A 12,716-nucleotide genomic window follows, 5' to 3' on the forward strand; every position below is an offset into this window, starting at 1 on the left:
ATGCTTTAGCAGAGCGCGAATGTCTGTGTGGCAGCGAATGCAGTTCCAAGGGACAGTGAAAACCAGCTACAGCTTTCAGTGCTGGCAGCTTTCCTGTGGGCGCAATCTCTGGACGTTTCCAATTTCACTGCCGGGCTCTGCCAGAGAGAGATACAGAGTGTTGCCCCGTTACCAAGCAATGCTTTAGCAGAGCGCGAATGTCTGTGTGGCAGCGAATGCAGTTCCAAGGGACAGTGAAAACCAGCTACAGCTTTCAGTGCTGGCAGCTTTCCTGTGGGCGCAATCTCTGGACGTTTCCAATTTCACTGCCGGGCTCTGCCAGAGAGAGATACAGAGTGTTGCCCCATTACCAAGCAATGCTTTAGCAGAGCGCGAATGTCTGTGTGGCAGCGAATGCAGTTCCAAGGGACAGTGAAAACCAGCTACAGCTTTCAGTGCTGGCAGCTTTCCTGTGGGCGCAATCTCTGGACGTTTCCAATTTCACTGCCGGGCTCTGCCGGAGAGAAATACAGAGTGTTGCCCCATTACGAAGCAATGCTTTTGTAGAGCGCGAATGTCTGTGTGGCAGCGAATGCAGTTCCAAGGGACAGTGAAAACCAGCTACAGCTTTCAGTGCTGGCAGCTTTCCTGTGGGCGCAATCTCTGGACGTTTCCAATTTGGCAGCCGGGCTCTGCCAGAGAGAGATACAGAGTGTTGCCCCATTAGGAAGCAAAGCTTTAGCAGAGCGCGAATGTCTGTGTGGCAGCGAATGCAGTTCCAAGGGACAGTGAAAACCAGCTACATCTTTCAGTGCTGGCAGCTTTCCTGTGGGCGCAATCTCTGGACGTTTCCAATTTGGCAGCCGGGCTCTGCCAGAGAGAGATACAGAGTGTTGCCCCATTACGACGCAATGCTTTAGCAGAGCGCGAATGTCTGTGTGGCTGCGAATGCAGTTCCAAGGGACAGTGAAAACCAGCTACAGCTTTCAGTGCTGGCAGCTTTCCTGTGGGCGCAATCTCTGGACGTTTCCAATTTGGCAGCCGGGCTCTGCCAGAGAGAGATACAGAGTGGTGCCCCATTATGAAGCAAAGCTTTAGCAGAGCGCGAATGTCTGTGTGGCAGAGAATGCAGTTCCAAGGGACAGTGAAAACCAGCTAGAGCTTTCAGTGCTGGCAGCTTTCCTGTGGGCGCAATCTCTGGACGTTTCCAATTTGGCAGCCGGGCTCTGCCAGAAAGAGATACAGAGTGTTGCCCCATTACCAAGCAAAGCTTTAGCAGAGCGCGAATGTCTGTGTGGCAGCGAATGCAGTTCCAAGGGACAGTGAAAACCAGCTACAGCTTTCAGTGCTTGCAGCTTTCCTGTGGGCGCAATCTCTGGACTTTTCAAATTTGGCAGCCGGGCTCTGCCAGAGAGAGATACAGAGTGTTGCCCCATTACGAAGCAAAGCTTTTGTACAGAGCGAATGTCTGTGTGGCAGCGAATGCAGTTCCAAGGGACAGTGAAGACCAGCTACAGCTTTCAGTGCTGGCAGCTTTCCTGTGGGCGCAATCTCTGGACGTTTCCAATTTGGCAGCTGGGCTCTGCCAGAGAGAGATACAGAGTGTTGCCCCATTAGGAAGCAAAGCTTTAGCAGAGCGCGAATGTCTGTGTGGCAGCGAATGCAGTTCCAAGGGACAGTGAAAACCAGCTACAGCTTTCAGTGCTGGCAGCTTTCCTGTGGGCGCAATCTCTGGACGTTTCCAATTTGGCAGCCGGGCTCTGCCAGAGAGAGATACAGAGTGTTGCCCCATTACCAAGCAAAGCTTTAGCAGAGCGCGAATGTCTGTGTGGCAGCGAATGCAGTTCCAAGGGACAGTGAAAACCAGCTACAGCTATCAGTGCTGGCAGCTTTCCTGTCGGCGCAATCTCTGGACGTTTCCAATATGGCAGCCGGGCTCTGCCAGAGAGAGATACAGAATGTTGCCCCATTACCAAGCAAAGCTTTAGCAGAGCGCGAATGTCTGTGTGGCAGCGAATGCAGTTCCAAGGGACAGTGAAAACCAGCTACAGCTTTCACTGCTGGCAGCTTTCCTGTGGGCGCAATCTCTGGACATTTCCAATTTGGCAGCAGGGTTCTGCCAGAGAGAGATACAGAGTGTTGCCCCATTAAGAAGCAATGCTTTAGCAGAGCGCGAATGTCTGTGTGGCAGCGAATGCAGTTCCAAGGGACAGTGAGAACCAGCTACAGCTTTCAGTGCTGGCAGCTTTCCTGTGGCCGCTATCGCTGGACGTTTCCAATTTGGCAGCCGGGCAGTGGGAGAGAGTCATACAGAGTGTTTCCCCATTACCTACCAAAGCTTTTGTAGAGCGCGAATGTCTGTGTGGCAGCGAATGCAGTTCCAAGGCACAGTGAAAACCAGCTAGAGCTTTCAGTGCTGGCAGCTTTCCTGTGGGCGCAATCTCTGGACGTTTCCAATTTCACTGCCGGGCTCTGCCAGAGAGAGATACAGAGTGTTGCCCCATTACCAAGCAAAGCTTTAGCAGAGCGCGAATGTCTGTGTTGCAGCGAATGCAGTTCCAAGGGACAGTGAAAACCAGCTACAGCTTTCAGTGCTGGCAGCTTTCCTGTGGGCGCAATCTCTGGACGTTTCCAATTTCACTGCCGGGCTCTTCCAGAGAGACATACAGAGTTTGCCCCATTACGAAGCAATGCTTTAGCAGAGCGCGAATCTCTGTGTGGCAGCGAATGCAGTTCCAAGGGACAGTGAAAACCAGCTACAGCTTTCACTGCCAGCAGCTTTCCTGTGGGCGCAATCTCTGGACGTTTCCAATTTGGCAGCCGGGCTCTGCCAGAGAGAGATACAGAGTGGTGCCCCATTATGAAGCACTGCTTTAGCAGAGTGCGAATGTCTGTGTGGCAGCGAGTGCAGTTCCAAGGGACAGTGAAAACCAGCTACATCTTTCAGTGCTGGCAGCTTTCCTCTGGGCGCAATCTCTGGACGTTTCCAATTTCAATACCGGGCTCTGCCAGAGAGAGATACAGAGTGTTGCCCCATTACGAAGCAAAGCTTTACCAGAGCGCGAATGTCTGTGTGGAAGCGAATGCAGTTCCAAGGGACAGTGAAAACCAGCTACAGCTTTCAGTGCTGGCAGCTTTCCTGTGGGCGCAATCTCTGGACGTTTCCAATTTGGCAGCCGGGCTCTGCCAGAGAGAGATACAGAGTGTTGCCCCATTACGAAGCAATGCTTTTGTAGAGCGCGAATGTCTGTGTGGCAGCGAATGCAGTTCCAAGGGACAGTGAAAACCAGCTACAGCTTTCAGTGCTGGCAGCTTTCCTGTGGGCGCAATCTCTGGACGTTTCCAATTTCACTGTCGGGCACTGGGAGAGAGTCATACAGAGTGTTGCCCCTTTACCTAGCAAAGCTTTTGTAGACACCGAATGTCTGTGTGGCAGCGAATGCAGTTCCAAGGGACAGTGAAAACCAGCTACAGCTTTCAGTGCTGGCAGCTTTCCTGTGGGCGCAATCTCTGGACGTTTCCAATTTCACTGCCGGGCTCTGCCAGAGAGAGATACAGAGTGTTGCCCCATTACCAAGCAAAGCTTTAGCAGAGCGCGAATGTCTGTGTGGCAGCGAATGCAGTTCCAAGGGACAGTGAAAACCAGCTACAGCTTTCAGTGCTGCCAGCTTTCCTGTGGGCGCAATCTCTGGACGTTTCCAATTTGGCAGCCGGGCTCTGCCAGAGAGAGATACAGAGTGTTGCCCCATTACCAAGCAAAGCTTTAGCAGAGCGCGAATGTCTGTGTGGCAGCGAATGCAGTTCCAAGGGACAGTGAAAACCAGCTACAGCTTTCACTGCTGGCAGCTTTCCTGTGGGCGCAATCTCTGGACATTTCCAATTTCGCAGCAGGGTTCTGCCAGAGAGAGATACAGAGTGTTGCCCCATTATGAAGCAATGGTTTCGCAGAGCGCGAATGTCTGTGTGGCAGCGAATGCAGTTCCAAGGGACAGTGAAAACCAGCTAGAGCTTTCAGTGCTGGCAGCTTTCCTGTGGGCCCAATCTCTGGACGTTTCCAATTTGGCAGCCGGGCTCTGCCAGAGAGAGATACAGAGTGTTGCCCCCTTACCAAGCAAAGCTTTAGCATAGCGCGAATGTCTGTGTGGCAGCAAATGCAGTTCCAAGGGACAGTGAGAACCAGCTACAGCTTTCAGTGCTGGCAGCTTTCCTGTGGGCGCAATCTCTGGACTTTTCCAATTTGGCAGCCGGGCTCTGCCAGAGAGAGATACAGAGTGTTGTCCCATTAGGAAGCAATGGTTTAGCAGAGTGCGAATGTCTGTGTGGCAGCGAATGCAGTCCCAAGGTACAGTGAAAAGCAGCTACAGCTTTCAGTGCTGGCAGCTTTCCGGTGGGCGCGATCTCTGGACGTTTCCAATTTCATTGCCGGGCACTGGGAGAGAGTCATACACAGTGTTGCCCCATTACCTAGCAAAGCTTTTGTAGAGCGCGAATGTCTGTGTGGCAGCGAATGCAGTTCCAAGGGACAGTGAAAACCAGCTACAGCTTTCAGTGCTGGCAGCTTTCCTGTGGGCGCAATCTCTGGATGTTTCCAATTTGGCAGCCGGGCTCCGCCAGAGAGAGATACAGAGTGTTGCCCCATTATGAAGCAATGGTTTCGCAGAGCGCGAATGTCTGTGTGGCAGCAAATGCAGTTCCAAGGGACAGTGAAAACCAGCTACAGCTTTCCCTGCTGGCATCTTTCGTGTGGGCGCAATCGCAGGACATTTCGACTTCGGCAGCCGGGCTCTGCGAGAGAGAGATACAGAGTGTTTCCCCATTACCAGCCACAGCTTTTTCAAAACACGAAAGTCTGTGTGGCAGCGAGTGCAGTTCCAAGGGACAGTGAAAACCAGCTACAGCTTTCCGTGCTGGCAGTTTCCGTATGGGCGCAAAAGCTCGACATTTTGAATTTGGGAGCCGGGTTCAGGGAGAATGAAATACAGAGTGTTGCCCCATACCGGGGGCACGTGCAGACGGGTGGTGGTGATGTCACAGTGGCCACTGTGACCCATCGCCACTGCCTGGATAAAGGGCTGCTGGGTTCTGGCCGTACGTCAGTGCGACCTGGTGAGGTAAGGAGAGGGCAGGGAAGGAAGGGGCTTGCCTGGGGCTGCCGAGGGAGGAGGGGAGCCTGAAACCTCGGGGCTCTGGGGCCTGTGCTGCAAGCTCACTGTGTCCCGCTGCTCCCTCAGGGTTGGCAGAGGAGCATCTGGAGGAGAAACCCCGGCGCTGCTGGGGCAGAGGCTCTCCAAGCGCTTGCTGTCGACGTGCACCATAGTCGCAATGAAGCAGCAGGACCCCGACTCGAGGGAGCAAGGTGGGAGCCAAGTATCCCTCCCCACAACTCCCCATGGCTGGCAGAGGGGTTGTCAGGGCAGTCTGCGTGCAGCCAAGACCGGTGGCAGGGGAAGGCAGGAGCTCCCCAGCTGCCCTGGGGCAGGGTCCCTCCTCTCCTCAGCAAGCGGGGCCCGGGCTGGGCTGTGGGCACCTGTTGGGGCACCCATGCCTGCCATGCCCCCTTCTTCTCCACAGGCCCCAGCCCTGCCCTTCAGCCAGCTAGGCAGGGACAGAGCAGGGCCTTGGGGGCGATCCCACAGGGACACTTCCCCCAGCCCTGCAGAGGTGCTCATTCCCAGCGGTATTTGCTCTCTCCCCTCCAGCATGCATGCTGTGTCGCCGGGCAGAGGCTGACCCGGATATCTGTGGGTGCAAAACAGCGAAGAAAGGGCTCTGTGCCCACACGTATTGCCTGGTGAGTTCTCCCAGGGCTCCCTCCAGCTTTCTGCCAGGGATGGTCTCTTCCTTGCCGACCTAATGAGCCATTGGCCTTCTCCGCTCTGCAGTTTCTTGCCAGTGGGCTTTTTCCGCAAGAGAGCCGGAACGGATTTCTCATTGAGGACACCAGACGTGCAATCCAGGAGGCAGCCCAGAAGGTGAGGACCTGGCAAGAGCAGGTTTGCACCAGGAGGGGGTTTGTGGGAGCTCCTCCTGGACCCCAAGAAAGAAATCCCAGCCCTTCCACCAGCTCTGGGACAAACACCTGCTCCCAGCAGCTCCACAGAGGCTCCGGCACAGGCAAAAAGCCTCGTGTGCCAGGCGGATCTGTAGGCTGTGAGCCGGCAGTGCCCACAGCCTGCACCCTGACCGGAGGTGTGGGGCCAGCCACGCAGGCCCTGAGCCTGCCGCTGAGGGGACTGCTGTGCTCTTTCCAGCGCTGCTTCGTTTGCGGCGAGGCAGGTGCCACCATCACCTGCCGGAAGAAGGGGTGCAACCGCAGCTTCCATCTCCCCTGCGCCTCAGAGGGTGAATGTGTCACCCAGTTCTTTGGCCTGTACAGGTAAGGGCTGCTGGCCCTCGCGGAGGAGCCTCCTCGTCTCCAACCCCACTCCTGCCAGCAGGTCCAGGAGCCCACAGGGACACTTCCCAGCAGCCTGCCACAGCCAGAGCCAGAACCTGGATAGGGGCTGGGGCTCCTTCACACCTCCTCTGCCCTCCTCTCCATCGCCGGGGAAGGACTCGGCACTTCTCACTGCACCTCACCCATGCCTTCCATCTGCCCCCCAGGTCCTTCTGCTGGGAGCACCGCCCAGAGCAGGCAGTGCAGGCCAGTCCAGAGCAGAACAGCACCTGCATCATCTGCCTGGACCTCGTGGAGGACAAAAAGTCCTACCGCACCATGGTGTGCCCAGCATGCCAACACGCCTGGTTCCACCGGAGATGCATCCAGAAACAGGCTGTCCACGCTGGCGTCTGCTTCCGCTGCTTGCATTGCCAAAACAAAGATCAGTTTGTCATGGAAATGCTCACCATGGGGATTCGAGTCTCCAAGAGGTTGGTTTTTCTCCTCCCAACTCACAAGACATCAGGAACAAGCGCGGTGCCAGGCCAGGGACTGCCCTGGCAGGCCTGGCCTTCTTGCTGTCCCCTGACTCTTGTCCTCTGCTTCACGGAGGAGCTGGAAGCGGGGTGGGGACGGAAGAGCAGGGATGGCCTGCATCTGCCCGATGCTGGGGCAGCAGGGGCTCAACACCTTCCCTTCCTTCTCCCGCAGACAACCATCGTGGGAGAGCAACCAAGCCTTCGGACTGGTATATCAGAGGCACATCCTCTGCAATGCCCGCAAGTGCCTGTGTCCAAGAGGCAGGGAGCAGGCGGAGGAAGAGGGGTACGTTGCCAGAGCAGCAATCTCGGGCTCTGCACGGGATCTCTGTCTCCCCACGTGCTCGGGGAGGAAGGACTAAGAACAAGGGTTCTGCCAGGCAATCCCTTGCTTGCATCACTTTGTCCTCACAACCAGCACCTATTTGCTTCCCCAGGTCCTGGCAACTGCTCCTGTGCAGCTCCTGCGCTGCCGAAGGCATCCACCGACGCTGCTCCTACTTGAGGAACAGTGCAACCACCTGGGAGTGCGACTGCTGTGCTGGCCTGGCCACTGGTAAGAGGCAAAGCACCCGGGTGCCACTGCGCTGGGGCCGGGGGCAAGGCTAGGCCTGGTAGCAGGGGCTTAGGGTGGGCTTGGCTCCAGGAGGGCCTCTCCTGCCCTGGGGTTGGGTGGCCGTGCTGCTGACCTTCCTGCCTCCCCTCACAGCCTCCAGCAACAATGAATTGGAGCTTGCCAGCCCCAGCACCGCCAGCCAGGTGGCACTGGGCCTGTTCCAAGGCTTCCCAGCGCCTGCGAGAAGCGGCTGTTCCAGCCACCCTGGGCCAGACCGGATCCGACACCGCTCACGGTTACAGCGGCGGGCGCAAAAGCCATACAGCCGGCCTGGAAAGCACTGCGGGACCAGCCATGTGCCAGCCCCAAGTGCTGAGCCCAGCAGCTCCAGCACTGCCTGGCAGATGACATTGGAGCTGTTCCGTGGCATTCTGGAACTCAAGAGGAGCAGCTCCAGCTCCACCAGGCAGGTGGCATCGGGGCTGTCCCCTGGCGCTCTGGCGCTCGAGAGCAGCAGCTCCAGCTCCACCAGGCAGGTGGCATCGGGGCTGTCCCCTGGCACGCTGGCGCTCGAGAGCAGCAGCTCCAGCTCCACCAGGCAGGTGGCATCGGGGCTGTCCCCTGGCGCTCTGGCGCTCGAGAGCAGCAGCCGCTCCAGCCACATTGGGCCAATCCGGATCCGACACTGCTTACGGTTACAACGTCGGGCGCAAAAACCATACAGCCGGCCTGGAAGACGCTGCTGACCAGTCACGCACCAGCCCCAAGTGCTGGCCCCCATCCCGCAGCACAATAAAGTTGGCTGCTCATCTCCTCTGCACGGGGAGATCCCACACTCATTTGTCAGTCATCCTCCTCTGCCTTTCTCAAGGGGCAGCGTTAGGGGATTGTTAGCGACTTGGGGATTGTCTTCACCCTCAGCGTTGGCAGCGCCTTCCCCAGACCTTCCTCCCTACGAGCTGGCCTTGGCCAGCCACCCAGCACCTTGGCCATGTGCTTCAGGCCTTGCTGGCCTTGGCTGGCCACCCAGCACCTTGGCCACGTGCTTCAGGCCTTGCTGGCCCCGGGAGGCTGCTGTTCAGTGTCACTCTGGAGCAGCGCTTTCCCCCGGTGAGATGTTCACACGCACCCCCCTGAGCCCTGTCTGCACCCGCGGTCTCTGCCCCTTCCCCACTCCCCTGCAACAGCTCTTCCCCACCTCCAGGCGCAGCTCTGCCATCCCCCAGGGCGCTCCCTGCCCCAGGGAGGGCAGCCTTGCCCACGATGCCCTGACTGGGCCCCAGCGCCCTGGCACGAACCAGGGAGTGGCAGTAGCGCAGCCGAGCTGGTGGTGAGGCTGCCGCCGGACTTGGGCCATTCCCTGTGCTGACCGAGTTGGGGGTCCTGGCCCCGGGGCTGTCCCTGCTGCCACGGCACGATCTCAGCCCACCGGGCTCAGGGTGGCTGCGCCCCGCTGGGGCCGGCAGTGCTGCCAGTTTTGGGAGCTGCTGCCTGGTCTGGGGGAAGGTGCCTGGTTTGGGAGTGTTTCAGCATTTGGCAGTTCTTTCTGGTCTTGGGGGACTCTTGGCAGGTTTAAGGTGTGCCCCAGGGCTAGGGGGTGTTTGTGGGTTTGGAGGCCGCCGACAGGTTTTGGGGGGTGTGCCTACGCCTGGTAGTTGCTGCCAATTTTGGGGGGAAACTTCAGGGTTTGGGGGTGTTGCTGTGTCAGGTGCATGCTGCCAGGTCTGGGGGGTGCTGCCAGGTGTGGGGTGCATCTGGATTGAGGGTTTGTTCCTGGATGTGAACTCTAAGGGTTATTTCTGGTTTGGGGGTTGCTGCTGGGTGGAAAGCTATTGAAAGCAGCATCTGCTCCAGTGGAAACAAACCCTGTCCTTGCAGCAGTGCCAGCAGTGCATCTCGTAAGGTGCTGGGCACCGCTGCGGTCATGCGGTGATACCGCATGCAGTATCACAGCTTAGATACCTGCACTCTGGTTCAGGGCTGACTGGGGGCTCGCGACCCTCGAGGCAGCAGCAGGAGCCGCTCTGACCCTGGTTGTCAGGTTGTCCCTGGGTCTGAGCACCTGGGGCCAGGGCAGGTGAACTGGGCCATGCCAGGGCCCGTAGGCGGTGAAGTCTCCAGGTCCCCCCCACGTCTGTCCACGCTGGGAGATGCCTGCTCCTGCACCTGCAGCACCCCTGGGACTGGCCGGGGCCTGGGCCTGGGCCTGGGCCGGGGGTCTGGGCCTGGGCCCAGTCGTAGTTCCAGTCCTGGCCCTGGCCCTGGCCCTGGCCCTGGCCCTGGCCCTCTCCCTCTTCCTCTCTCTCCCTCGCCCTGGCCCTGGCCCTGGCCCTGGTCCCCCCTCACCCCAGCTGCCCCTGGCCCGTCTCTCAGCCCTTTCTCCTCAAGCCCCTCGGCCTCTGCCCCCCCCAGCCCCGCACCAGGCTGGCTGTGACTGACAGGCCACCTCTGGCTCCCCTGATTGGCTCAGCTGTGGCCAATGGCACTGCTGTTGCCGGGCGGGCTGGAGCCACCCGGCACCGGCTGGGCGGGCACAGGCAGCCGGGGCCTCACCTCACAGAGCTACCCTGCGCCCGCTGGCCCCCGGCAGTGCCACAGACCCTGGAGCTGGGGCTGGGTGTTCGGGGGCTGATCTCAGGCAGCCACGGCCATGGGCAGGAGGAGCTGCCTGTTATTATCCTGTAGCTTTTTTGGGGTTTAATTCAGGCATCTTCGGAGGAATAAAGTCAAATGCCAGAAGCTCCTGTCCAGGCCCTCTCCTGGAGGAGACAGGCTGTCCAGGAAAGGGCCCTGTTGGGGCACAGGCCTCGTCCTGCTGCATTCACCCAACCCAGCCCGCCTGCCGCAGCATCTCACCCCCTGACTGCAGCTCGCTCCTCAGCCAGCCGGGACACTGGGCCTGCGGAGACACAGCCTTCAAGAAGGGCCACTTAACCAGGAGCTGTTCTCTTGGCAGCACAAGGTGTGTGCACAGCTCTGCCATCCCTCGGTCCGCTCGCAGGCTCTGAGCCTGCTCAGGGAGGGAGGGAAGGGAAGGGGAGGGGAGGGGAGGGGACAGGAGAGGAGCTGCCCTGCATTTGCTCTGGATTGGCAAATCTTTCCCAAAACGCGGGTCTGTCTGTGCTGCCAGGCATAGCCCTGGGCAGGAGGAGCTGCGTGACGGGAGCCGCGTGACGGGAGCTGCTGGCGTCGGCCAGGCCGGCGCCTGGCAGGAGGCAGGGCTCTGCCCCTGGTCACACTGCCCGTGCTGACCCCAGCACCCAGAGCCTTCCTCAAGCCTCGCCTTGCCCCGGGGCTGAGGAGGAGAGACGCCCTGTCCTGGCGAGGCCCAGGGCATCCTCCTGTGGCCAGAAGGAAGGACAGAGCCCTGTCACTCTCCCCACGGGGGCTGAGCACTGTCCTTCGCGTCTGTCCCTGAGGCTCCCCCGCACTGGCAGGCCCCGCAGGGCTTCAGAGCCAAGCAAATGCCAGGGTGCCAGAGGCTGGCGGGGCTCAGGGCAGCTTTGGGCATCTCCGAAGCCGAGGCACGGCTGCCCCCTTGCTTCTGCAGATGCAGTTCTTTGCTACCCCCTTCACAGTCAAAACTGTTTCTCCTCATGGCATGTGGACTGGACAGATGCCACGTCCCTGTTAGTCTGGGAGGACTTCAGGGAAACGAGGAAGTCACAGCATGCACACAGGTAGGGGGACAGTGGAAAGCAGCCGTGTCAAGGTTGTTCTGCTGTTTCACATCTGAACTCAAATAATTGTGTGCAGCCTAGCACCAAAGTCAGCTTTTTCTCCTCCCAGCTTCACAGCTTTTTGCCAGTGAAAGCGAGGTGGGCTGAGCCGGCCTTCGGGATAACTCAGCTCCTTTCTTGTTTAATTGTGTGCCTACACTTTTCCTTTTTTCCACCTTTTCTTTCTCCCCCCTTCCCCCGCAGTTCCATGCTCTATTAAAGGTAATTTTGATTTGACTTTCTGCACAGATCATAGAGTAGGTAGACACAGGATATAAGTATAGGCTGGTCTATACCTTCCCAACTGTAGGCTATAGACTAGATAGATATGAGCTGTGGGTAGACTTACTGTTTGATAATTATGGGGCAATGCAATGGGGCAGCAGTGTAGTCCTCCTGCTGAGAAGCTGGGCTCAGTCTAGAATGACGGGAAGCCCACCCTGACTGATACAGTAGGAAGTGAGACAGAAAAGAAGCACGGCCAAGAGCGCTGTTAAAATAGCAGCTCAAAGCCGGTCGCTCCTGCATACAAGGTGGGAAAGTGTGGGCGGGAGAGCCAGAGGGCTCTGCTGCTAACACTGGCAACGGGTAAGCAGCAGGTCCTCTTCAGAGGAGGTGACATGCATTTGAGCCTTTCAAAAGGGCTTTCGTAATTGCTCTGAACTGGGGCCCTGTGACAGTGATGGCAGGGCTGTCAGGCTGCAGCGCTCTCTGGTGTGTTTCGTTTTGGGTACTCATTTCATTCAGCTAGAATTATTTCTTTGCAATTAGGTGACAGGGACCTGCTTGCACTGATCTTCTCTTTCTGGAGCGTGTCCTGACATCCTTTGTCATCCAGAGCTTTCCCCTCTGTTCCCGAGAGGCGCAACGGTCACGATGTGGAATGACTCCTGTGAGTAACAACTTCAGCACTAGGCTTGGATTTTCTGAATCGCTGAAGACAAATGGATGTGGCAGGTGCTCCATCCCTGACTTTTGATGTGCTTAAAACCTAGAGGGAATAGGGGGGTGTTTCCTCCTCCTCCTCCCCTTCCTCCTCTTCCTCTTGCCTCTTGTTCCCTCCTGTTCCTTCCCGTTGCCTGCTCCTCCTCCTGTTTAAACCTGTTGCCTCCTCCTCCTGTTCCTGTTGCCTCCTTGTTGCCTCCTCCTCCTGTTGCCTCCTTGTTGCCTCCTCCTCCTGTTGCCTCCTTCTCCTGTTTCCTCCTGTTGCCTTCCCCTTCTTTAGTTGCTCCTCTTGGTGCCTCTTTCTCCTCCTCCTGTTGCCTTCTTTTGCCTTCTTTTGCCTCCTGTTGCCTACTCCTCCTCCTCCTCCTGTAGCCTCATATTTTTTCACGTTGCCTCCTCCTCCTTCTTTTTCATCCAGTTGCCTTCTGTTTCCTTCTCATCCTTCCTCCTCCTTTTGCCTCCTGTTGCCTGCTGGGTACTCCTCCTCCTCCTCCTCTTGTTGCTTCCTGTTGCCTCCTCCTCCTCCTTTTGCTTCTTCTTGCCTCCTGTTGCCTCCTCCTCATCCTCCTCCTCCTGTTGCCTCTTGTTGCCTCCTTTTG

At 57.9% G+C, this 12,716-nt stretch overlaps 1 protein-coding gene across 1 annotated transcript; it reads left to right on the forward strand.

Moving 5' to 3' along the window:
• Positions 1 to 5,301: 5,301 nt before the first annotated feature.
• On the forward strand, positions 5,302 to 7,506 carry LOC142419972 (E3 ubiquitin-protein ligase PHF7-like). Its single transcript, XM_075523404.1, has 7 exons — positions 5,302 to 5,335; positions 5,679 to 5,770; positions 5,862 to 5,951; positions 6,231 to 6,355; positions 6,583 to 6,849; positions 7,070 to 7,183; positions 7,335 to 7,506. The coding sequence occupies exons 1-7, from the start codon at positions 5,302 to 5,304 to the stop codon at positions 7,504 to 7,506; spliced, it is 894 nt and encodes a 297-aa protein (XP_075379519.1).
• Positions 7,507 to 12,716: the final 5,210 nt, after the last annotated feature.

The sequence above is a fragment of the Mycteria americana genome, chromosome 23 (genome assembly GCF_035582795.1).
Source record: "Mycteria americana isolate JAX WOST 10 ecotype Jacksonville Zoo and Gardens chromosome 23, USCA_MyAme_1.0, whole genome shotgun sequence".
NCBI lineage: Eukaryota > Metazoa > Chordata > Aves > Ciconiiformes > Ciconiidae > Mycteria > Mycteria americana.